The sequence below is a fragment of the Ovis canadensis genome, chromosome 14 (assembly GCF_042477335.2).
Source record: "Ovis canadensis isolate MfBH-ARS-UI-01 breed Bighorn chromosome 14, ARS-UI_OviCan_v2, whole genome shotgun sequence".
NCBI classification, from domain to species: domain Eukaryota; kingdom Metazoa; phylum Chordata; class Mammalia; order Artiodactyla; family Bovidae; genus Ovis; species Ovis canadensis.
The window spans coordinates 68,150,630-68,176,318 of NC_091258.1; the positions used below are offsets into that span (position 1 = coordinate 68,150,630).

The window sequence follows — 25,689 nt, forward strand, 5'->3', positions numbered from 1 at the left end:
CAGAGCAGTGGAAAGAGGGGCCTTGGATACTGAAGTGAGGATGAGCTGAGTTTGGGAAGAGGTGAGAGGTGGGGAAGAAAGCCTAAGGGAGGAGAATTGAGAAGTGGTGATTTGGGAATCAGGATCCAGGGACCAGACGATGATAGAAGCCTCCCTCGTTCATAAATACTTCCTGAGCGCCCGCTAGGAACTAGGGCTCCTGCTGGGACCTGGGAACGCAGAGATGAATAAGACCGTGGACTTCTCTTCAAAGAACACGGGGTCCTGTAGGGGTAGCAGACAGGGACGGCATAATGACAGCACAGCATGATACTTGCAATAATGGAGGTTGCACGGGCTTTGTGGGAGCACCGTGGAGGCACTGCTAAGCCAGAACATTTTTGGTCGCAGGAAGCAGAGTCTCATTCAAGTTTCCTTGGGGAAAATGGGGTTTATTGGAAAAGATAAACACACACAGAAATTCAGACATCAGGAATTGAGGCCAGTTCCTCAATTCTAGCTACTCTTTCATCAACATCTCCATCTCTGTCTCTACCTGTCCCCACAGAAGGCAGTTCTTCTCCCTGTCCAGTTCTTCTGATGACCCAGAATTTCTGTTCCCTCATGATACTCATCATTTCAGCCCATTGTGTCTGCCACGTGTGTGCGTGCTAAGTCCCTTCAGGCATGTCCGACTCTTTGCCATCTCATGGACAGGCAAGGATACTGGAGCAGGTTTCCATGCCCTCCCCCAGGAGATCTTCCCGACCCAGGGATTGAACCTGCGTCTCTCACGTCTCCTGCATTGGCAGGGTGATTCTTTACCACTAGCACCACCTGGGAAGCCCTGTCCACCACCCATCCCTCCAAATCTCACAGCTAACTTTCTCCCAGGAGAGGAATTGGGTTGGCCCCAGTCAACAGTCCAGACTAGGCTACACAAGTTATGGGTCAGCCTATGGTTTCAGGGAAGTTTCCAGGAGGAGGTGGTATCTAAGTTGAGACCCAAAGAATAAATTGCTCATTCATTTATTTGTTGAAAAGCCCTTTATCAAGAGTCTGCGATGTGCCAAGCCCTGCTTTATACACAGAGTATAATGTTGAACAAGGCCTCTGCTCTTATAGAGCTCACAGTCTCATAAGCGAGACAATCAGTGGACAAACAAGAAAAGAGAGAAAAAAACATCAATGGGTAATAACTTCTGAGATGAAAATAAAGCAGGCAGAATGTAATGAGAAATGCCTATGGTGCTAGGTTAGACGAGGTCGTCAGGAAAGGCCTTTCTGAGTAGGGGGAATTTGGAGGTTAAAAAAAAAATGGATAAAGAGAAAGAACCAGGAGAATTCCCTGGTGGTCCAGTGGTTAGGACTCCAGATCTCACTGCAGAAGACCCGGGTTCAGTCCCTGGTTGGGGAACTAAAATCCCACAAGCTGAGCAGCAGGGCCAGAAACAAAAGGGAGACAGAGAGAGAGAGAGCCAACTATCGAAAGATCCGTGTGAAGAAAAGGGAGGGGGAACAGAAGGTTTAAGGGCCCTGGGGCTGGAAATGCCTGAAATAAAGCCAGTGTGTCTGGAGCACAGTGGGCAAGCGGGCAGAATATGATGGAATGACACGCGGCCCAGCGTAGGTAGGGCATTTAGGCCAGGTTAGGGATTTAGATTTGGCTTCAAAGGCAATCAGGAGTCCACCAGAAATAGATAATCCAGGGAGGGGAAAGAGCATTGTGCAAAGGACCAGCGGGGAGAAAAACTTGGGGCAGTTTGGTGGGACCGTAATAGCTCAGGGTGGATAAAGGCAGGAGAATTTAGGGGTTGGTAGGGATGAGGCTGGTTAGGTGGAGGGGGGACAGGCCACAAGGGCCCTTTTTTTAAAAAAAGAAAATGTATTTGGCTGTGCCAGGTCTTAGTTGCAGCATGTGGGATCTTAGTTCTCTGACCAGTGATCAAACCTGGGCCCCCTGCATTGGGAGAGCAGAGTCTTAGCCACTGGGCCATCAGGGAAGTCCCTACAAGGGTCTTGAATGCCAGGTTGAGAGGTTCAAACTGTATTCTAGGGCACTCGGGAGCTATGAGTGGGCTCTGAGCAGGAGAGAGTGGAGTCAGTTTGGGGTGTAGACAGACCCCTCTGGGGTGGGATGGGTTCAGATTAGAGGAGAAAGATTGGAGGCTGGAGGCAAAGTAGGAGGCTGGGGTGGGGTCCTGGAGGGTTGTGGGGACAGAGAGGAGGGCTGGGGCAGAGATATCCCCAGGGCAGGAAGGATGGGATTTGAGGATGGATGCCCTGCATGGGGGGTGAGGGGGTGAGGATGGCAGCTGGGGGTCTGGTCCAGTGACCAGGGTGATGTGACCAGCATTCAGAGTGCAGGCTGCCACTGTATAGTGAAGATATTTGGGAGTCCAGAGCCCCTCCCAGGGCTTCTGTCCAGAAAGAAGACGTGAGCGGAGTCTCGAACACCTAAGAACTAGTCAGGATTAGGAGAGAATAAGAGCTTTTTTTTTTTCCTTTTGGCCACACTGCCCGGCATGTGGAACTTCCCTAATCAGGGATTGAACCCGCATCCCCTGCAGTGGAAGCTCGGAGTCTTTCTTTTTCCAAGGGTTTTTTCCTAGGCAGACAGAAAAGGTGAAAACTGTTAGTCTCTCAGTTGTGCCCAACTCTTTGCGACCCCATGGACTGTAGCCCACCAGGGTCCTCTGTCCTTGGGATTTTCCAGGCAAGGATACTATAGTGGTTTCCCATTTCCTTCTCCAGGAGATCTTCCCAACCCAGGGATCAAACCCCGGTCTCCTGCACTGCAGGCAGATTCTTTACCAGCTGAGCCAGGGAAGGCAGAGAGAAAAGCACCTACAAAGACCTAGAGCTAGGAAACCACTTGATGCATTTGGAGGACACCCCACACACGGTGTGGTGGGGCAGGGAAAGGGTTTGGGTGGAATGCCCGTGGGAAGTGATCAGAGATGGGGCTGCAGAGGCAGGTGGAGCCCTGAGATCCCGAAACTCAGGCTAAGGGTCTGGGACCTTGTCTTGGGGGCACCGGGCTGCCAAAGGAGAGTGGCTAGTGAAGAAGGGGCATATTCGGATCTTCAAGAACCTGGAAGAGAGATTCGAACTGGGGGTGGGGTGGGGTTGGTCAGTAGCAAGGGGACTTTCTCTGCCTTCAGGTGCCAAGGTCCAGTCCAGGGCCCCACACTACCCTCCCTTCCTCCTGGGCAGGTACTTCATGAATATTACCTGGGACAACCGGGACTACTCCTTCAATGAGGACGGCTTCCTTGTGAACCCCTCCCTGGTGGTCATCTCCCTCACCCGAGACAGGACCTGGGAGGTGGTGAGTCCCAGCGCTGACCTCAGGCACAGGCGAGGAGTGGGACTCCTGGGTCCTGGGGAAGAAGCAGTGAGGACCCAGACTTCTGGCAGAGATGGGGGCTGAGGCCCTGGGCTCTGGCCTCTGAGGTAGAAGGGGCTGAGAGCCTGAGATTCCAGGTGGTCAAGGAAAGAACTGGGAACCCAGACCCCTGGATCCTGGTAGAAGAAAGCCCAGCGTCGTGGGCCTGAAGGGTTTCCAGGTCCTGGGGAGAGGTGGGGGAGGGGGGTCCGGACTTCTGGATCTGAGGGAGAAGGAGCTGGGAGCCTGGGGCTCTGAGGAAGCAGGGCCAGGAAGGCCAGAACATTCTGGAAAGCCCCCCCTCAGGAAGCCTGAACCCCTGCTCTTGGCCAAGGTGGGCAGCTGGGAGCAGCAGACGCTCCGCCTCAAGTACCCGCTGTGGTCGCGCTACGGCCGCTTCCTGCAGCCAGTGGATGACACGCAGCACCTCACGGTGGCCACGCTGGAAGAGCGGCCCTTCGTCATCGTGGAGCCCGCCGACCCCATCAGTGGCACTTGCATCCGAGACTCTGTGCCCTGCCGGAGCCAGCTCAACCGCACCCACAGGTGACAGCCTGGGACCCAGGAGTTCCCGTTTCAAAACCCCCGCTTGCAGTCTCCTGCAGTCCTGGCCCCCCAGACCCCACCCCCCTTGGGCCCCGGAAAGTCCTCCGGCGGAGTGACCTTGGACAAGTCGCGTAATTCCTCGGAGTCTCAGTTTTCCCAGACAGCGCCGCCCGCCGTCGTTTTGGCTGCTGCTCGTCCCTCTCTCCCTACGGCGTGGGGTGGGGGTGCGGGGTGTCCCCAGCGCTCCCGAGCCCGATCGCCCCCGCAGCCCTCCGCCCGATGCCCCCCGCCCGGAAAAGCGCTGCTGCAAGGGCTTCTGCATCGACATTCTGAAGCGGCTGGCGCAGACCATTGGCTTCAGCTACGACCTCTACCTGGTCACCAACGGCAAGCACGGCAAAAAGATCGACGGCGTCTGGAACGGCATGATCGGGGAGGTGAGGTGGGCGGGGACCGAGACGGGGCAGGTGGGAAGCGGAGCCAGGACCAGGTCTCGGGCAAGGAGCTGCTGGGTCGGGGGTCGGAGCCGGGAGGGAGGAGCCGTGTCTCCGAGAGGGGCGGGACTGCGAGGGCACGCTACGGCCTGGGGGCGTGGCCAAAGTGGCCGCGCCTGGATTTGAAGAGGCGAGGCCACGAGAAAGGCCCACCTTGGTGGAGGGGCGGGGCCAGGAGGCGGGACCTTCGGCGCGGAGGAGGCGGGACTCGGAGCGTGGAACCTTAGAGACTAGGAAAAGGGGGCAGGGCCAGGAGGATGGAGGCCCCAAACCTCCCGGGACTTGGCGGGGAAGGAGGATGCAGACCACTTCTTCCCACTCTTGTTCTCTCACCTCTGCATTTCCTGCCCGACTCTGCCTGCGTCCCCCTCACCCACCCCACCACCCTCCTAGCCCTCCCTCTCACCCTGTCGCTAGTCTCCTCCTGGGGCCTGTCTGTCCAGAGCCCCCCGGCTTCCCTCACTCCTTCCCTGTCCTCACCCTCAGGTGTTCTACCAGCGAGCAGACATGGCCATTGGCTCCCTCACCATCAACGAGGAGCGGTCCGAAATCGTGGATTTCTCTGTGCCCTTCGTAGAGACCGGCATCAGCGTCATGGTGGCGCGGAGCAATGGCACTGTGTCCCCCTCGGCCTTCCTTGGTGAGCGGGGGGCCCTGGAACGACAAGGAGTCAGGAGTGGGGCGGAGCCGCTGTGTGTCTAATTCCCGTCTTGCTATTGCTTGTACCAGCGGGGTGACTCAGGTGAACTGAGGGCCTCAGTTCCCTGATCTGTAAAATAGGAGAATCTCCCCCACCAGAAGCAATTTTGCCATGCAGCTAAGAAAGTCTGAGCTTCAGGAGTCTTCTACACAATCCCTTCAAGGCCCTGTACCCGCCCTTGTCTTCATAATTGTGTGTACTTTTTTCTTAAAGAGAACCCTCCAAATTGTGTAAGCAGCAGGCCCCACAAAACCCATCTTCCCCTGTATATAAGATGAGGAAAAGAGCACGGGCCTCATCAAACAGTGTCTACTGAGCACCTACTATGTGCCAGGCTCTGGGCTGCACACAAAACTCTGCCCTCTAAGCTATGCGCCAGTCTCACAGGGGAGACCAAAAACAATCTCTGAAAGGGAAACCTGGACCAGATAATTTCAGATGGTGGTAAATCTACGAGAAATTAAGCCGGGGAAGAGATGGAGAGAAATAGGGTTGATGCTGCCCTGGGTGGAGAGGCAGGCGTGTCTGAGCGGGTGACCTGGTCCTGCATAGATCTGACTGGAAAAGTGTCACAGGCAGAGGGAACAGGCAAAGGCCCCAAGGTGGGAATGTTTGTGGGGTTATTTGTGAACTATCAGGAAGCCCGTATGAATTGGGGAGGGGGCAGTGTGTGATCATGGGAGGGGTGGGAGGTGAGGACTGAGATGGAATTGGATGGTGGATTGCGCAGATGGTCCCTGCGGTAGGAAGGCTGTTTTTCGTTTGTTTTGTTTTGTTTGCAATGGCAAGGTTTTTAACTGCAGGCAGTGGTGTGGGGATATATGATCAGATTTAGGCTTTTAAAATATCCCACTGGTGGCTTTGCGGAGGCAGGAGGCCCGTGAGGAGGCTACTGCAGAGGTCAGTGCGGAGAGAGGCTGGGGCATGGGATAGGAAGGTGACCGAGAGGGTGAGACAAGTAAACAGGCTTAGGATGCGATTAGAAAGCTGACACCCGATGGGCTGGTGGCTTTGAGGTAGACTGAGGAGCGAGCTCATGTACTGAGCTTGGACAAAAGAGAGGCCAAGGGCAGTGGTTCACATCCATTCGTTCCCTCTTGCTCTCTGAAGTCTGAGCAAAGCTCCTGGGAGGGGGAAGGGCTGGGAGGAGAAGGGACAGCCCTTCCCTGGTGTTTTGTTTTCCATCTGTTTTCCCAGTGGTGTCTCTTGTGGCCTCCTCTTTGCACCGAGGTCTCGGCAGGGCACCCTGAGAGGCACCACGTGGGGCCCCTGCCTTCAGCAAGGGAGTGACAAGGTCATGTTCATGCCCCACCACGTGGCCTGGTGGAGGTGACAGGCAGATCCCCAGATACTGCGGTGGCAGTCCAGGCTGGTGACCCTGCTGTGATAGGGGCAGTCCTGGCTGCTGGCACTTGGCCCGGGGAGGTCAAATTCCCGGGACTGATCTCAAGGAAACGGTGACTTGGGTTTGTTGTCAATGAGCTCCGGGAGGCAGTGTGAGGAGTTTGGCTGATGGACAGGTCAGGGTGGGGCCTCTGGCAGGGAAGCTATTGAGAAAGAGGCAGAGAAGATATGGCTCATTTGGGGAACTGTGGGTTCTGGGTGGTTAAAGAAATGGGTTCTCGAGACAATGATCAGTCCAGAGAGGAGAATGGAAGCAAGGCTGAGGGGCAGGGACTTTGTTCTGGGGGCGCAGGGGAGCTGCAGAGGAGCCGCAGAGGACTGTGAGTTGAGGAGAGCTCATCTCTGGGTGTAGAGAGAGCCTCTTAGGGCCATAGTGGAAGGAAGGGCTGGAGGGGAGAGCATGGGGAGATGGTCCAGGGGACAGGGTGTGGCCTGAGCCTTGTTGGCAGAGAGAATGGAGAAGAAAGGTCCAGGAGTAGAGGTAGAGGGAGGACAGCAGAAGGGCAGTGGGGACTGATGGGATGCTGGGGAGGAGGAGTGAGGAGGGAGAGAGGGTGGCAAATACGGGAGGAGGGTCTGGGGAGTGACTGGATGAATGGCGAAACTCCCAGGATGGGCACATGGGAGTTGGTGCTGGGCTCAGTGTGGGGCATGAATGGCCTGGGGCGATTGCTGGGGGTGGGTGGAGAATCAGGTTTGTTGTTCAGGAAAGGTATTTAGGAGACAGTTTGTATTTGGTGGTTGAAATCACAGAAATGGTTGAGATGACTGTCTTTGGAAGAGACTGTTCTCCCCCGACCCACCTACCCCTGCTCTCCCCAGGGGTCTGGTGGGCAGTGAGTCTATCTCTGAGAAGGGGGCAGAGTAGGACGGGGTCACATGTCTGTGGGCACCCAAGCCTTGGCTTGGATGAGTCATGACCACACACTCCCTTGCCCTCAGAGCCATACAGCCCTGCCGTGTGGGTGATGATGTTCGTCATGTGCCTCACTGTGGTTGCGGTCACCGTTTTCATCTTCGAGTACCTCAGTCCCGTTGGCTACAACCGCAGCCTGGCCACGGGCAAACGTGAGTCCCCTTCTTCCATCACCCTACCTCAGTGTGCCTCGACCACAGATAGAACTACATTTCCCAACAGCCCCTGGGAAAGAGCTGTGGTCCCCTGAGGCAGCAGGGGCCTCAGGGGCCACTGGGAATTGTAGTCCTCTCTGCTCTCCCTCTGAGCAGAAGGGATGTGGGGTTCATGTCCCCCTCCTGGCCCCCTGCAGGCCCTGGTGGCTCAACCTTCACCATTGGGAAATCCATCTGGCTGCTCTGGGCCCTGGTGTTCAACAACTCAGTGCCCGTGGAGAACCCCCGGGGGACCACCAGCAAAATCATGGTGTTGGTGTGGGCCTTCTTTGCTGTCATCTTCCTCGCCAGCTACACAGCCAACCTGGCCGCCTTCATGATCCAGGAGGAGTACGTGGACACCGTGTCTGGGCTCAGTGACCGAAAGGTGTGTGTGTTTGGGGAGGGAGGGAATGGGCTGGGGTTGGAGGTGGCAGATGGGGTTTTTTTTCCCAGAAAGAGTTCCAGAGTACTAGAATGGAATATTTTGGAAGGAAAACGTTATGTTTCACAATGAACTATTTAAATATTCTAAGGAGTAAAGAGTATCCCCAAATATTCTAGGGGTCATAGTGCCACAAGGAACATTCTAGATCAGTGCTTCTCTCAAACTGTGATGAAGGGCTAATTTTTGACATTTCTAATCCAGTAGAGACTGACTCTCGTATAAAATAAAATCGAAAGGAATGACTGAAAAAGTAAAATAAAATTTAAAACCAAGACATGCAAAATTCCAACCCACATTTTATTTCTTAGGCACAAAATTATTCTCTGAGATAACTAGAAATGCTCACTCTCTCAGTTTCTGTACTTCCCTCACCACGGATCACAGTTTGTTCAGGGGACAGGTGGTCCGCACAGCACACTTTGAGACTAACGTGGTTAACTGGGCGTCATGACCCACTCCATGAATTATGACAACCTTTTTTTCTTAACGGAATGGAGTAGACTAGAAAATATGTTTGACTGTATTTTCTGTAATCAGGGTGAGTATGGTTGCAGGGAGCTTCTGTTTTAGTCATATATACAGCCGACACGGAGCCAGCACACCAGTGTGTTGTTAAAACAGTGCACCATTGGGACTTCCCTGGCAGGCCAGGGGTTGAGACTCCGCACTTCCACTTCCAGGCATGTGGGTTCAATCCCCCGTCAGGGAACTAAGATCCCATGTACTATGTGGTAAGGCAAAAAAAAAAAAAAAATAGTGAACTATTTCTGAACCGATTGGTAACTCTTAGCAACTGCCCCTTGCCTGCGCCATGCCGTCCTCTACTGTGCACCATGCCAGCCCCTACCCTGGGACCTCCCATGATCCAGCAAGTTAAGGGTTAATGCCTGACCCATCAGGGGCCTCTTTTCTAATTAGGGGGTCTTTTCTAATTAGACCGTGATCAGGCCATCCTGGGGACTAAATATTTCAACATTACTCCTGATTGTGTGTGCGTACGTGTATGTATACCCACTTGCGGGCACATGTACTGATAACCGTGAACATATGTGCTGGGTGAAGAGTAGTGCTTCCTGCTGGGGGTCACAGTGAGCCAGTGTGAGAACCACTTCTGGACCGGGGCATCTGCCGGTGGCCCCCAGAATGGAGAGGCTGGTTGAGGACCTCCTCGACCCAGATGGCCCCTGGGGGGGCACTCTAACATCTCCCCATTATGCCCCAGTTCCAGCGGCCCCAGGAGCAGTACCCGCCCCTGAAGTTTGGGACGGTGCCCAACGGGTCCACGGAGAAGAACATCCGCAGCAACTACCCCGACATGCACAGTTACATGGTGCGCTACAACCAGCCCCGCGTAGAGGAAGCGCTCACTCAGCTCAAGGCAGGGTCAGCGCAGACTGGGGGCCGGGAGGTGTGGGGTGGGGGTGTGGCTGCTGGGGGTCCTGAGGAGGCTCGGAGCTGGCAAGGGGTCAGGGTCATTTGTCAGCCTCAGTGGTCAGCCCAGGGTGGGTCGGCTTGGAGGTCAGAGGTCACTGAGGGTAGGAATGCACCCCTTAGGATATTTTCAAGGATCCAGTGGTTATGGATTTGGGGGCCAGGCTGCCAGGGTTCAGATCCTGGCTTTGTCCGTTCTAGGCTGTGTGACCTTGAGCAAGTTACTCAACCTCTCTGAACCTGTTTCCTCCTTGTAAAATGGGAATAACCCATCTCATAAGGTTTTTTTTTTAGTAAGAATTGTTATAGTAGTTATTATTAGTTAATCTGTGCAAAACACTTAGAACAGTGCGGGACACACTGTAGGTGTCTGCTGTTGTTATTATGATTACTATCATCATCATCGTTAAATCTGAACTCACTGGAATCAATACTTGGATTTTTCTTTTTAACATCAGTTTCCCCAATCATAGGGAAAAGTTAAGTTCTGGCTCCAAAGAGCAGTCCAAGGTTACAACAAAGCTTGGCACAATGACTCTCTCTCCCTGTTCCTCATTGATTTAGTCATTCAGCATGCATTTGTTTCCTTAGTCCCGACTCCATCCCAGGCAGTGAACAAACATGTTGATCACAGTTCCTGCCCCCAGGGAGCTTACAGTCTAGAGGCAGGAAATGAACAAGAAACATGCAAGCAGAAAAATCAGTGTGATCATTTCAGAAAGCGGTCGGGGAGGTGACTGGGCTCACCTGTGGAGAGCCCAGAGGAGGTGAGGGACCCCTTCTTAGCCAGGTGGACTTATGAAGGCAGAACCTTGCAGGCAAAGGGAACATGATGTGCAGAAGGTCTGAGCCAGGAGTGGTCTTGGCTTCTTAAAGGACCAGCAGGGGGACTTCCCTGGTGGTCCAGTGGTTAAGACTCCATTCTTCCACTACAGGGGGCATGGGTTCAGTCCCTGTCGGGGGAACTAAGATCTGGCAGGCTGGGCAGAAAGGCAAAAAATTTTTAACAAAGGAAAAGTGACAGCAAGAAGGCAAGCATGGCTGAAGGGTGGACAGTTCAGTTTAAAGGGTAGACGAGAGTAGGACACAGGGTGTGATCCCTGAGGCTGAGGTTAGGGCTGGGCCTTATTTGAAGGGCAGTGAGAAGCCATGGGAAAGGGGGACTTTAAGGGAGCCATGTAATGAGATTTCTGTTTGTAAATGTTCCCCTTGGCTGCCAAGTGGAGAATGAAGCGGGGTGGGGATTAGAGGGACCGGTTAGACAGAGGCTAAACTGCCCTCCGGGCTTCCCTGGTGGCTCAGACGGTAAAGAGTTTGCCTGCGATGCAGGAGACTTAGGTTTGATTCCACAGGGGATGATCCCCTGGAGAAGGGAATGGCTACCAACTCCTGTATTCTTGCCTAGAAAATTCCATGGACAGAGAAGCCTGGCAGGATAGAGTCCATGGGGCTGCAAAGAGTTGGACACGACTGAGCGACTAACCCACACACACTATACTGCCCTCCAGACACCTTCCCTCAGGCCCACGCTCTGCTGATCCCTGAAGGGGCCACTTACAGTAACTGGATCTTTTTGACCCGGCTGTCATTTTTTTTTTTTTTTAATATTTATTTATTTGGCTGCACTGGGTCTTAGATGCGGCATATGGGATCTTGTTCCTACCAGGGATTGAACCCAGGCCCCACCTAGTCCGTACCTCTGTGTCTGGATTCTGATTGAGCCACTGGACCACCAAAGAAGTCCCTATCTCTGTGTCTGGATTCTAATTGTCACGTGGTTCCCCAAGCTGCCACTTCCCTATTTCATAAAGGCTCTCAAAGACACCCAGGAACCTGTGGGCTACAAAGCCTCACACTCCTTTCCAGAACATGCTTCCTCCTGCCTTTCCTTTAGCTGTGATGCCTGATGGATGCCCTCACCCCTTCCCCAGGGCTTCCTGCCTGGAGGACACCCCCTTTCTCTGTATGTGGCACCTTTTGCCTTCACCTTCCCAAGTTTCATGAACAGACATTCCCCTTCCCAGATCTCTTTCCTGCTTCTGTTTAAAGCTTTTATTTGCTTAACACTTGCACATTGTTAAAAATAATAATGTAAAAGGTGAAGATCTTGGGAATTCCACGGCGGTCCAGTGGTTAGGACTCAGTGTTCTTACTGCCCAGAAATGGGGTTCGAGCCCTGCTGAAGGACCTAAAACCCCACAAGGCTCACAGTCAAAAATGAAAAAGAAGTGGAGCTCTCTCCTTTCCCCCTCCTTATTCATATTTCAAGGCATTTCCTCGAGCCTTTTTTTCCTAGAGCAGAGCTGGCGAGACACACACACACACACACATACACATTTATATATATTTTAAGATTTTTTTTTTGATGTGGACCGTTTTTATATAGTCTTTATTGAATTTATTACAATATCGCTTCTGTTTTAAGTTTTGCTTTTTTGGCCACGAGGCATGTGGGGCCATAGCTCTGGGACAAGGGAATGAACCAGCACCCTGTGCCTGAGGGCGAAGTCTTAAACACTGGACTTCCAGGGAAGTCCCTAATTTTCTTTTCTTTTTTTTTTAGTTGTGGATGAATGATTTTTTTTCATTAGTGAAACATTTTAAAATTTAACTGAAGTAAACATTTTTAAATTTACAGTGTTTCAGATGTATAGCAAAGTGATTCAGTTTTATATATATATAAATTAAATATGTATTCTTTCCAGATCCTTTTCCATTATAGGCTATTACAAGATACTGAAGATAGTTCCCTGTGTTGTACAGTAGACCCACATATGTAATATAATTGTCTCCAGGAGTCACACTAAAAGAAACAGGTGATATTAATTCAAATGGTACATTGTATTTAACCCAACAGCTCCAACAGATTATCATTTCAGTATGTAATATCGAAATTAATGATGAGAAATTCCCTGGCTGTCCAGTGGTTAGGACTTTGTGCTTGCACTGCCAAGGTCCCAGGTTCGATCCTTGGTTGGGAAACTAAAATCTCACAAGCTGCAAGGCACAGCTAAAAAAACCCCTTGAGATGTTTTACTTTTTTGGCAGGGGGCAGGGTGGGTGCTTCAGATTTTATAATCACAGCCCATCTCTTATCTCAATTCAGAGTCAATCACCTCTGGCTAGTGGCAGTCACAGTGGAGTTCTAGAGCTCTGTCTTTTTACCTCTTCTTGTTGTTTTCTTCCTTTCCTCTCTGTTTTCTTTTTTCTTCTCTTCCTCCTCTTCGTCTTTCCTGGTACTTCCCTTGATTTTTTTTTGTTTTGTTTTTTTGGCTGTGCCACAGGGTGTGAGGGATCTTAGTTCCCTGACCAGGGGTTAAATCTGTGGGCCCCCTGCCTTGGAACCACGCAGTCAACCCCTGGATCACCAGGGAAGTCCCTTTCCGGGCCCTTCTTCCACTTCTTAATTCCTTCCTTCACTTGCCGTGATCCCCAGATGTCATCTAGTTTCCTGCCCCTTAGCATCTAGGTACCTTTAGACCCCGGGCTTCCCAGGTGGCGGCAGTGGTAAAGAACTGTCTGCCAGCGCAGGAGACACAAGAGACATGGGTTCGATCCCTGGGTCGGGAAGATCCCCTGGAGGAGGCCATGGCAACCCACTCCAGTATTCTTGCCTGAAAAACCCCATGGAGAGAGGAGCCTGGCGGGCTACAATCCATGGGGTGGCAAAGAGTAGGACACGACTGAAGCGACTTAGCATACAGGCATGTGCTTTTTACACACCACACATTTCAATTCAAGTGCTCAAAACAGCCACAGGGGCTTGCAGCTGCTGAATTGGGCGGCCTGGATGTACATCATCTAAATGCAGAAAGTTTCTTAGTGAAGGTTATGAACATGACACGTACAAGGGCTCTGGCCACCTCCCCACCTCCCTGGGACTTCTTCACTGCCTTACTCAGCCCCCGCCCCCAGTATCCTCCCCAGCCAACCAGCTGACTCATTTCTCCCCCTTCCCTCTTCCGCTTCTTCCTCCTGGGCTCCTCCCTCCGGGAAGGCCCCTGGGAATTCCAGATCCTCTACCTCGCTTCTGCAAAGTAGGGCGGCTTTCCCAGGCTCTGCTCACCGATTCCTACTTTCCCGAGCACAAGGTGCCCTTCCGCGAGAGGCAGAATTGCCTTCCGCTTCTCTTGTACTTCTGCAGGGATCCCTCACATTTCCAGTCAACTTCATCCTTACATTTGGAGAGCAAGAATTGGGTAGCGGGAAGCCCTGCGTCCTCAGCCTGCTTGGTTTCTGAGTTTTGGAGAGCAGTGAAAGTGTGACCAGCAAGGGAGAACAGCCCCATCTCAAGAAAAGGAATCCAAATCTATCCCACCCCTGAGTTCAGAGGACGAGGGTTACCTGTATTTCTCTTTTCATCTAAATGTCAGCCACAGTCTCAGCCCTTAAGTAAGTAAGAATAGCTTGAGGCTTCATCCTGGGTCTTTTTATATTGCATCTTTAAAAAAATTGAGATGTAACATGCACAGATCTTTTATTATTATTATTACTGAAGTATAGTTGATTTCCAATGTTATGTTAGTTTCAGGTGTATAGCAAGAGAATATAATATGTATGTATGTATGTATGTATATATTCCAGATTCTTTACTATGGTTTATTATAAAATACTGACTACAGTTCTCTGTGCTATACAGTAGACCATTGTTGTTGATCTATTTTATGTATAGTATATCTGCTAATCCCAAACTCCTAATTTCTCCCTCTCCCTTTTCCCCTTTGGTAGTCATAGGTTTGTTTTCTATGTCTGTGAGTCTGTTTCTGTTTTAATTAGTTCATGTGTAATATTTTTTAGATTCCACATATAAGTGATATCACATAATATTTGCCTCTCTCTGAGTTACTTCATTTAGAATGATAATCTCTAGGTTCCATCCATATTGCTGCAAATGGCATTATTTCATTCTCTTTTATGACCAGGTATTCTGGTCATTCTCTTTTATTCCACTGTGTACTTGCCTGATGGCTCAGTGGTAAAGAATCTGCCTGCCAATGTAGGAGACATAGGTTTGATGTCTGGCTTGGGACGATCCCCTGGAGAAGGAAATAGCAACCTACTCCAGTATTCCTGCCTGGGAAATCCCATGGACAGAGGAGTCTGGTGGGCTGCAGTCCATGGCAGAGTCAGACACAACTTAGCGAACAAATAACAAGATCCCATTGTATTTACATATATGTGTATATATATAATATATAGACACAGCATGTTTCCTTTATCCATTCATCTGTCTCATCTGTCAACAGGCATTAGGTGGTTTCCATGTCTTGGCTCTTGTGAATGGTGTTGCTGTGAACACTGGGATGTATGTGTCTTTTTGAATTAGAGTTTTTGTCTTTCCCAGATATATGCTCAAGAGTGGGATTGCTAGATCACATAGTAACTCTATTTTTAGATTTCGCTAAAATTTCATGACTGAAAATCAATTCGACTGAAAAATCGCTCAGTCATGTCCTACTCTTTTCGACCCCATGGACTATACAGTCCATGGAATTCTCCAGGCCACAATACTGGAGTGGGTAGCCTTTCCCTTCTTCTGGGATCTTCCCAACCCAGGGATCAAAAACCCAGGTTTTCTCGCATTGCAAGCGGATTCTTTACCAGCTGAGCCACCAGGGAAGCCCAAAACTACTGGAGTGGGAAGCCTATTCCTCCTCCAGCAGATCTTCCTGGCCCAGGAATCGAACCGGGGTTTCCTGCGTTGCAGGAGGATTCTTTACCAACTGAGCTCTATACTTTTCTGCATAGTGGCTGCACCCATTTACATCCTGCCATACACAAATCCACAAATCTTCAGCGTGAAGCTCACTGATCTTCTACACATTCGTGTTTCCACACTCAGGTTAAGGTACGGAACATTTCTGGTCCCCCTCTGACCTAGTCATCATGGATTATCAGTGTAAATTAGTTTCGCTTCATTCTGAATATCACATAAATAGAATCAGTGTATATAATAGTTTCTGTGTCTAGCTTGCTTTGTCCAACACTACTACCAAGTTTGTTCACTGCATTCCATTCTGTTGAGTATACCAACACAGGAATATATCAGAATCCTCCATTCTCCTGATTGGTGAACATTTGTGTGTTTCCAGCATTGGCCATTGTGACTGTCCTACTATGAACATTCCTGTCCAGGTGTTTGGAGGACATACACGTTCATTGTCTTTCAGTAAATTCCCATGAGTGGACCTGCTGGATCGTACAGTGGTGTCTGCTTAGCTTCAAAGGATATTGCCAGACATTTTCCAACGTGGTTGTACCAATTTACACTCTCATCGGCAGTGTAGGAAAGTTCCATTTCTTCCACATCCTTGCCAAGGCTTGGCATCATTCCTATGTCTTTTTAATGTACTACAGTGTTTATTCTACATCAAGTTTTAACTCATTTAAGTCCGTTATTGGTTTGCTAGGACTACCGTAACAAAAATTTATCATCTCACGGTGCTGGAGGCTAGAAATCCTGCTTGGCTATAAAGGAAGGATCCCTCCCAGGCCCCTCCCCCTGGCCTCATAGATGGCCCTCTTCTGCCTGTGTCTTTTATTCATTTTCTTTTTTTTGGCGGGGGCGGGGGGCGCTATGTGGGTCTTAGTTGTAGCATGTGAGATCTTTTGCTGTGGCTAGTGGAGTCTTTAGTTGTAGCTCAGTAGTTTCAGCGTGTGGACTTAGTTGCTCCAAGGCATGTGGGACCTTAGTTCTCTGACCAGGGATCGAACCTGTGTCCCTTGCATTGCAGCACAGATGCTTCACCAGTGGATCATGTGGAAGTCCCTTTCTGTGTCTTTTCACGTCATCTTCCCTTTGTGCATATCCCTATATCCAAATTCCTCCTTCATATAAGAACACCATTTAGGGCCCACTTTAGAGACCTCATTTTAACTTAATCACCACTGTAGAGACCCTTTCTCCAACTAAGATCACATTCAGAGGCACTGGGATAGGACTTCAATGTTATGAATTTCAGGGGAAGACAGTTCAACCCATAACTTTTCATTTGTTGTTCAGTCGCTCAGTCAGGTCTGACTCTTTGCAACCTCATGGACTGCACCCACCAGGCTTCCCTGTCCTTCACTATCTCTCAGAGTTTGCTCAAACTCATGTCCACTGAGTCGATGCCAGCCAACCATCTCATCCTCTGCCACCCACTTCTCCTTTTGCTCTCAATCTTTCCCAGCATGAAGGTCTTTGCCAGTGAGTCGGCTCTTCGCATCAAGTGGCCAAAGCATTAGAGATTCAGTTTCAACATCAGTCCTTCCAATGAATATTCAGGACTGATTTCCTTTAGGATGGACTGGTTTGATCTCCTTGCAGTCCACGGGACTCTCAAGAGTCTTTTCCAGCACCACAGTTCGAAAGCATCAGTTCTTCAGTGCTCAGCTATAACTCTTTATAGGTGAATATTATTGTTCTCATTCTATAGATGAGAATATATGGTAAGACCCTACAATTCTGCTGAGGGGAAGAGTTGGGATTTGAACCCTGGCAGTCTGATTCTCAGCCCAATTTCTCAACCACTGCACTATATAACCTCACTCACCCAGTGAGAAACCCAGACTCTTCCTCCTCTGCCCCTTACCCAGAAGCTTGGTGGATCCACAAAGGATCCCCCTGTGTTTCTCAGTGTCACTTCTTGCTTGGATTTCCTGCCTCTGCTGAATTCTTTTTCTTCTCAGTGTTCCTTTGAACATTTTTTTCTAATTTTTCATTCAATTTCTATCAGAGTTATACATCCATATAGTTTGGAGAGTCAAATACAGACTTTTGAAAATATTTATTGGTTTGGCTGCACCGGGTCTTAGTTTTCCATGATGTGGGATCGTCGATCTTTGTTCTGGCATGCAACGCTTAGTTGCGGCATGCGGGCTCAGTAGTTGTGGCCCCCAGGCTTATTAGTTGCCCAGCGGCACATGGGATCTTGCCAGGTCAGGGATCGATTCTGTGTCTCCTGCGTGAGCAGCCCGTCCTTACGCACTGCACCACCAGGGAAGTCCCTCTAGTATCCTACTTCATAAAACCCTATTAATGGTTCAAAGTTGCAGTATCTTGTCTTGCTTTTCTGATGACATTAACGATAGTTGCTGAGTTTTGTTTTTTTAACATTTTCTCTCTGTATAATGTTTCCTCCGAGTTTCCCCTCCCTCCTATTTGTTTATTTGGCCGTGTGGCATGGCTTATGAGATCTTAGTTCCCCGACTCGGGATTGAACCTGTGCCCTCTGCAGTGGACGCGTGGAGTCCTAACCATTGGACGGCCAGGGAAGTCCCTATTTCTATCTTTAATTTTGTTCGAGGCTTTATCTGGTGTCTAGTAACCTCTGGTAGTCAGTTCATATTTGGAAGTAGGCATCCAAAACTCTGGAAGTGGTGCACCTGTGAGCACATGAGCAGGGTTTTAAATATAGACTTCACTGTGGGCTGGGCTGTCTGGACCATTTGTATTGGGGGATCCCCAATGTCAGTATTTTTCGGTCTCTTTTCCTGTCTCTCTCTCTCTCTCTATATATATATATGAATGCATGTGTGCTTGCTAAGTCGCTTCGCTCCTGTCCAAGTCTTGGCGACCCCATGGACTGTAGCCCACTAGGCTGTTCTGTCCATAGCATTCTCCAGGCAAGAATACTGGAGTGGGTTGCCATTTCCCTCTCCAGGGAATCTTCCCGACCCAGGAATCAAACCCGTGTCTTTTATGTCTCCTGCATTGGCAGGTGGGTTCTTTACCACTGGTGTCACCTGGGAAGCCCCTATATATGCATATGAATATGTACATGTTTATGTGTATATACTATATATATATATATGCTTTTAATATAGAGAGGACCAAGAAAGAAACCAAATAATGAGTCACGATGCCTCTGACAAGATACCCCTAACGATATAAAAGTTAAAAGGCACTCATCCATTCATTCATTCATTCATCCAGTAAATGTTTATTAAGGTCTTCTTTGGGGAAACCAGTGGCTCAGCGGTAAAGAATCCGCATGCATTGCAAAAGATGCAGATTCGATCCCTGGGTTGGGAAGATCCCGTGGAGAAGGAAATGGCAACCTATTTCAGTATTCTTGCCGGGAAAATCCCCTGGACAGAGGAGCCTGACGGGCTATAGTCTGTGGGGTGAGCACACATAAAGAGAGAAGATAGAAGAGTCTTTTCGCACCAGGCACTGGGCTAGGCACTCAGGGTACAGCCGTGGGCAAATCGGAGTCTCTCTCTCCTGGAGCTTCCATTCTAGTCTGGACGCCAGATGGACATGTATGTAGAGCAGCGCTTTCCTAGAGCCCTTTCTGTGATGATGGAAACGTGCTAAACCTAGGCAGTCCAATATGGTAGCCAACAGCTCTTGATAACTGGAGGTGTAGTTGGTGCGACTTCAGAATTTTAAAACTGAATTCAAATTGAAGTTCAAATAGCCACCGCTGTGGACAACACTAGAAAATTCCATCCTTACAGAGAGGTACAAGGGCATTGGCAGCCTCGCGTGGCTTTGCCTGGCTCACACACCAAATGTATGCTTACTCTACTGCTGAGGGCAAGCAACCTCATGGGGAGAGAAAGGAACTGCATTTCTTAAAAAGATATAAAGAAACACAGCTTCTCCTCCCAGTCAGTTCTGGAAGCCTAGCCCATGAGAGAGGTTCAATTTCTCACTCACATTAGAAGGGCCAAAAAGGAAACATCAAGTCCCCATTCCCTAAAGGAAGCATTATTTTTCTTTTTTTTTCCAGATCAATTAAACCATGTATGCACACACCTCTTTATACATTCCTCACTAAAAGTACACACTGTTCTCTTGCTTTGGCAGTGGAGGAAAGCCTCTTTGCATTTTTTTCCCTATTAACTAAATCTTAGCTCTTAGGTCCAGGGACTGGCACCCAGAATGCTGGTCTTGAACCAGTATGAATTCATTCATTTGGCTCCTTTTTTTTTCAAATTAAAAAAATATTTATTTATTTTTGTCTTTAAGGCATATGGGATCGTAGTTCCCCAGCCAGGGATTGAACTCATATCCCCTGCATTGGAAGAAGGATTCTTAACCACTACACCACCAGTTGTTATTCAGTTGCTCAGTCGTGTCCCACTCTGTGACCTCATGAACACACCAGGTTTCCCTGTCCTTCACCATCTCCTGGAGTTTACTCAAACTCATGTCCACAAAGCTGGTGATGCCATCCAACCATTTCATCCTCTGCCGCCCTCTTCTCCTTTTGCCTTCAATCTTTCCCAGCATCCGTGTCTCTTGCAATGAGTTGGCTCTTTGCATCAGGTGGCCAAAGTATTGGAGCTTCAACTTCAGCATCAGTCCTTCCAGTGAATATTCAGGGTTGATTTCCTTTAAAATTGATTGGTTTGATCTCCTTGCAGTCCAAGGGACTTTCAAGTCTTCTCCAGCACCACACTTTGAAAGTACCAGTTTCTCGGCATTCAGCCTTCTTTATGGTCCAGCTCTCCCATTCGTAGTGACTACTGGGAAAACCATAGCTTTGACTATACAGACCTTTCAAGCCCCTGTGCTACAACAAGGCTGTGATCCATGAAGGAGGAATTTGAACTAACATTAAATACAATTCGGGACTTCCCTGGTGGTCCAGTGGTTAAGACTCTGTGCTTCCATTGTAGCGGGTGTGGGTTTGATCCCGGGTTGGGGAACTAAGATCCCACACGCTGCAGTGACCAAAAATAAATAAATAAATACAATTTAAAGTTCCATCCCTCTGTTGTACTGGTCACATAAGTGCTCCAGAGCCACAGGGGGCTGGTGGCAACCATGTTGGACAGTGCAGATGGGACATTTCCAGCATCCCAGAATGTTCTTTTGGACAGTGTTGGACTAGACAAGACAGATTCCTCTTTCTGAGAACTAGTCCAGTGTCTACAGTTAAGATGACCAAAATTTCACCCCAGGAAATAACTGTGGAACTCTATTCTATCTAGGATACCGGGACTAGATTTTTAATTTTTTCTCCTTAAGACACCCTGGACATCTTCATAGGTCAGATCGAGAGCAGTTATCTTATGTCACAGGATAGTTACACGATGTGTAATCCCCAGAAGTTTGCATTCCTTTATCATTCTTTCATTTATCCCACAAATATAACCGCCACCTTGTTTGTGTCAGGAACTGCTGGGTCACAGCCTGGAATGTGATGGGTCTTGGACTCTATGCTAAAGGGTCTGCAGTCTGGTGGGAGAGGCTGAGATTAATCAGATCATCACAGAAGTAAACGTAAAATAGCAGCAGGTGGGAAGGAAGTGATGTGTGGCAAGTGCCACAACATAGTCATCTCTGAGAACTACTAACTCAGAATCTGTGCTTGTCTTGCCACCAGATTGTAGAAATCAGGGCCTAGAGGGAGAACCCAAGCAAATTAATACACATGTCTGGGCCTGCGTTTCCTGGTCTGAATAACAGACATGATGGTTTCTACCTCACAGGAATGTTGACAGAATTGAGTTATTATAGTAGCTAGAAGAATGCGTGGCACAACAGAAGTCATCATTATTAGTATTGGTATGATTCTCCTTTCTGAGCTTCAGCCTTCCTCTTTAAAATGGAGGAGTAGGGAACTTCCCTGCTGGTCTAGTGACTAGGACTCCAGGCTCCGATGCAGGGGGCGCAGGTCAGGGAACAAGATCCAACTAAGTCCCAGCGCAGGACAGGGATTGAGGGCAGGAGGAGAAGAAGGTGACAGAGAATGAGATGGTTGGATGGCATCATCGACTCAATGGACATGAGTTTGAGCAAACTCTGGGAGATGGTGAAGGACAGGGAAGCCTGGTGTGCTGTAGTCCATGGGGTTGCAAAGGGTCAGATACAACTGAGTGAAAAAAACAAAGACTCAGAACAGTCTAATAAATAAATATTTAAATAAATACAATTTTAAAATAAATAAAACAGAGGTGTATGCAGGACCTTCTTTTGGAAGGTTCCAGTAGGGACTGAACAAGTAGTTATTTCATTAACACTCACAGCTAACATTTCTCCAGCACTTCCTTTGCTCCCAGGGCCATCTGTGCGACAACCTTGGAAGGGAGAGTGTTGCTGCTGTCCCCATTGGGCAGATGTTTAAACTGAGGCACAGAAAGGTGCAGTGGCTTTCTGAGGAGTTCACCACCAGTTAGGATCTGGAGCAGTTGGAGGTTAGGAGTTAGCGGGGCTCTGGGTTGGACATCTGGGCATCTGGGTGGGACTGACTCTGCCTTTCATGCCCCTGCCCACAGGAAGCTGGACGCCTTCATCTATGACGCGGCTGTGCTCAACTACATGGCCCGCAAAGATGAGGGCTGCAAGCTCGTCACCATCGGCTCGGGCAAGGTCTTTGCCACCACGGGCTATGGCATCGCCTTGCACAAGGGTTCCCGCTGGAAGCGGCCCATTGACCTGGCACTGCTGCAGTTCCTGGGGGATGGTGCGGCTGCACGCAGAGATGCCTGGGGAGGGGGCGGGGGAGGGAAAGTGGAGGAGGGGAGGCAAAGACCCCTGGGTCCTGGGGAAAGGTGGGGGGGAGGGTCTGAGGACCTAGACTTTCATATCAGATAAGATGATCCTCAGAGGGTGCCCACGGAAGGTGACAGACAGCCCACCCGCCTATCCCCAGATGAGATCGAGATGCTGGAACGGCTGTGGCTCTCGGGAATCTGCCACAATGACAAGATCGAGGTGATGAGCAGCAAGCTGGACATCGACAACATGGCGGGCGTCTTCTACATGCTCCTGGTGGCCATGGGCCTCTCCCTGCTGGTCTTCGCCTGGGAGCACCTGGTGTACTGGCGCCTGCGGCATTGCCTGGGGCCCACCCACCGCATGGATTTCCTCCTGGCCTTCTCCAGGGTACGGGGGAGAGAGGGGGGCGGAGGGGCGAGAGAAAGGAAGAAACTGGCAGGGATGGCGAGAAGTGGAAGGCAGCTGGGGAGGTCGGGTGCGGGAGAGGAGGGAGGGTCGGAGGGAAGGCAGGTAGTCCCCAGCATCCGGCGCTGACCCGGCTCCTCCCGCGGCCCCTACAGGGCATGTACAGTTGCTGCAGCGCAGAGGCTGCGCCGCCGCCCGCCAAACCCCCGCCGCCGCCGCAGCCGCTGCCCAGCCCCGCATACCCGGCGGCGAGGCCCCCGCCCGGCCCAGCGCCCTTCGTGCCGCGCGAGCGCGCAGCCGTGGATCGCTGGCGCCGCGCCAAAGGTGCGGGGCCGCCCGGCGGCGCGGGCTTGGCCGACGGCTTCCACCGCTACTACGGCCCCATCGAGCCGCAGGGCCTGGGCGTGGGCGAGGCGCGCGCGGCGCCCCGGGGTGCGACTGGGCGCCCGCTGTCTCCGCCGACCACGCAGCCGCCACAGAAGCCGCCGCCCTCCTACTTCGCCATCGTGCGCGACAAGGAGCCGGCCGAGCCCCCCGCCGGCGCCTTCCCCGGCTTCCCGTCGCCACCTGCGCCCCCTGCCGCCGCGGCCACAGCCGTCGGGCCGCCGCTCTGCCGCCTGGCCTTCGAGGACGAGAGCCCTCCGGCGCCCACGCGCTGGCCGCGCTCGGACCCCGAGAGCCAGCCTCTGCTGGGTCCCGGCGCTGGGGGCGCGGGCGGCGCGGGGGCCGCGGGCGCTGGAGCCCAGGCCGCGCCGCCCCCGTGCCGCGCCGCGCCGCCCCCCTGCCCTTACCTTGACCTCGAGCCGTCGCCGTCGGACTCGGAGGACTCGGAGAGCCTGGGCGGCGCGTCGCTGGGCGGCCTAGAGCCCTGGTGGTTCGCCGACTTCCCCTACCCATATGCCGAGCGCCTCGGGCCGCCGCCGGGCCGCTACTGGTCGGTCGACAAGCTCGGGGGCTGGCGCGCCGGCAGCTGGGACTATCTGCCCCCGCGCAGCGGCCCCGCCGCCTGGCACTGTCGCCACTGCGCCAGCCTGGAGCTGCTGCCGCCCCCGCGCCATCTCAGCTGCTCGCACGACGGCCTGGACGGCGGCTGGTGGGCGCCGCCGCCCCCGCCCTGGGCCGCGGGGCCCCCGCACCGGCGCCGGGCCCGCTGCGGGTGCCCGCGGCCGCACCCTCACCGCCCGCGGGCCTCACACCGCGCGCCCGCCGCCGCCGCGCCGCACCACCACCGGCACCGGCGCGCCGCCGGGGGCTGGGACCTCCCGCCGCCCGCGCCCACCTCGCGATCGCTCGAGGACCTCAGCTCGTGTCCCCGCGCCGCCCCCGCGCGCAGGCTCACTGGGCCCTCCCGCCACGCGCGCCGGTGCCCGCACGCCGCTCACTGGGGGCCGCCGCTGCCCGCCGCGCCCCACCGGAGACACCGGGGCGGGGACCTGGGTACCCGCCGGGGCTCGGCGCACTTCTCCAGCCTCGAGTCCGAGGTATGACGCGGCCTGGGAGGCCCCGCCGCCCCCTCGGTCAGCGCAGGCCACAGCCCGAGGGGGCACGCGGGGTGGACAGGACCCGCGAGGGTTGGAAATGAAGAAAATGGAACTGGCCGGACCCCGCCTGGAGCAGCGTCCTGCGCCCCTCGCTATGGGGGGCACTTCAAACCGGAGGGGATTTGGTCCCTCAAATCTCACCCAGCCTGGGAGCAAGGGGGCGGGGGTCTCAGAGCCCACTGGACTTTTTTTTTAACCCGACAAGGGCTTTTTAACGTCACCAGATGGGGCGGGAGGTGGCGGGGTCACGCCACGCCCGCGTCCCACCCCCACGCCCGGGGCCGTGGCCCCCACATCACTGTGCAGCTCCCCGGCCCCCCAGGCACGCCTCCGGGGAAGCCCGTTTTTAACCTTTCATCCATTGGGACTCGAAACTGTGAGACGCGTTCGCCAAACTGTGACCCCAGACTGGCCCCGCCACACAGAAACCCCTGACCCCAGACTGTGACTTCCGACCCCTGAAAATGGTCATCCGACCCCAGACTGTGACCCCTGACCCCAAACTGTGACCCGAGCCCCAGACTGTGCCCCGACCAGACTGTGCCCCTCGACGTCAAACCGTGACACCCTCTTCTCCTTTTCCGCCCTCAGTAGCTTTCCCCTCTTTTGTCCTAGGACACGCCCCCAACGAAGCCCCGCCTCCACTGCCCCAGCGTTGATCCCAACCTCCATCAAGCCAAAACTTCCTACGACCAGCCCCAGGTGCCACCGGCCATATCCTCTCCAAATCCAACCCTTTCAGTAAAGACGCAGCAGACCCTCCCCACCCCGCCCCAAAACCTCCACCTCCCAGATCTCCAGCCGGGTCTGGAGCTGGGTTGTGGAAGGGAGGAGTCTGGGAGTCCACACTCACTACCAACCTCTTTTCCCTCTCTCCTGTACCACATTGCAGTGTTTGGAATAAACCATGTTTTTATGCCTCCTCAAGCCCAGTGTGAGCACCGTGTCCTTCTCTTAGTCCCCTTCAAACTTCTGTGGAGGAAACAGAAAGCGAGAAAAGTCCTACAGAGGAAGAGGGGGCAGAAAGAGAATTTCAGCAAGAACAGAGATCCTGGAGGGAGGTGGCTAATAAAGACCCAGAAAGAAGTGGTGAGAAAAGACCCTAAAAAGAGAAGGGCAGAGAGAATTCCCTGACGGTCAGTGGTTAGGACTTTGCCTTTCCACTGCAAGGGTTTGAACCCTGGTTGGGGAACTAAGATCCCACAAACTACCCAGCTAGGCCAAAACAGCTGGGGTGGGCTGAGAAAGGGTGGGGGCAGAAGGAGAAGAGGGGTCAGAGAACTCACTAAAGATCTGGGATCATAACATTTTAGGATCAGTCTAGGGTACCATTCCTATGGCAACAAGCAATGAGGCTTGCTAGGTTCTTAATATCCTATTCATGCAAGGGAGGTGAGTGTCTATTATATCCTAGGCAATTCAAATATCTTGAATTCTGTTAATCTCACCAATGAGAATCTATTTCTAACATTTCATTATGCCAATTAGCCAAATCTCTGGTGTTGATGGGCAATAAAAAGAGCGGAAGCACTTGTAGTAGCTGCCTCTAGAGGGTAGACTTTCTGATTAAGTGCTTGCTGACCAGGGCTTCACCGTGAACGCCTGGTTAGGCAACTGACTACCCCTGGAGGGTAGATCCAACGAACTAATTTATACATATCATCCTGCCTACACTTAAGCATTTTGAAGTAAATTAAAGCCTTCATAACAAGGAGGGGAAAAGAAATCGGCTTTATGGATCCTCAGGGAGCAGAAACCTAGTCTCCTTGCCAGTAAAAGCTCTCATTTGCATCCACGAATAATTAAT

General features: G+C 51.8%; 1 protein-coding gene and 1 long non-coding RNA gene across 2 annotated transcripts in view; one reads left to right on the forward strand and one right to left on the reverse strand.

Moving 5' to 3' along the window:
• GRIN2D (glutamate ionotropic receptor NMDA type subunit 2D) overlaps positions 1 to 24,809 on the forward strand; it is a 34,223-nt gene extending 9,414 nt beyond the window's left edge. The window contains exons 4-13 of the mRNA XM_069551096.1: positions 3,196 to 3,310; positions 3,702 to 3,913; positions 4,182 to 4,350; positions 4,894 to 5,047; positions 7,454 to 7,579; positions 7,780 to 8,009; positions 9,292 to 9,452; positions 21,714 to 21,901; positions 22,091 to 22,323; positions 22,497 to 24,809. Coding sequence (XP_069407197.1) covers positions 3,196 to 3,310; positions 3,702 to 3,913; positions 4,182 to 4,350; positions 4,894 to 5,047; positions 7,454 to 7,579; positions 7,780 to 8,009; positions 9,292 to 9,452; positions 21,714 to 21,901; positions 22,091 to 22,323; positions 22,497 to 23,828 — 2,920 coding nt within the window. The 3' untranslated portion in view covers positions 23,829 to 24,809. The remainder of the gene's footprint in view (positions 1 to 3,195; positions 3,311 to 3,701; positions 3,914 to 4,181; positions 4,351 to 4,893; positions 5,048 to 7,453; positions 7,580 to 7,779; positions 8,010 to 9,291; positions 9,453 to 21,713; positions 21,902 to 22,090; positions 22,324 to 22,496) is intronic.
• Positions 993 to 23,291, reverse strand: LOC138419024 (uncharacterized). Its single transcript, XR_011248838.1, has 4 exons — positions 23,133 to 23,291; positions 4,935 to 5,061; positions 3,214 to 3,362; positions 993 to 2,587 (listed from the first exon to the last, which is right to left on the reverse strand). It is a non-coding gene; the product is annotated as an uncharacterized lncRNA (long non-coding RNA).
• Positions 24,810 to 25,689: the final 880 nt, after the last annotated feature.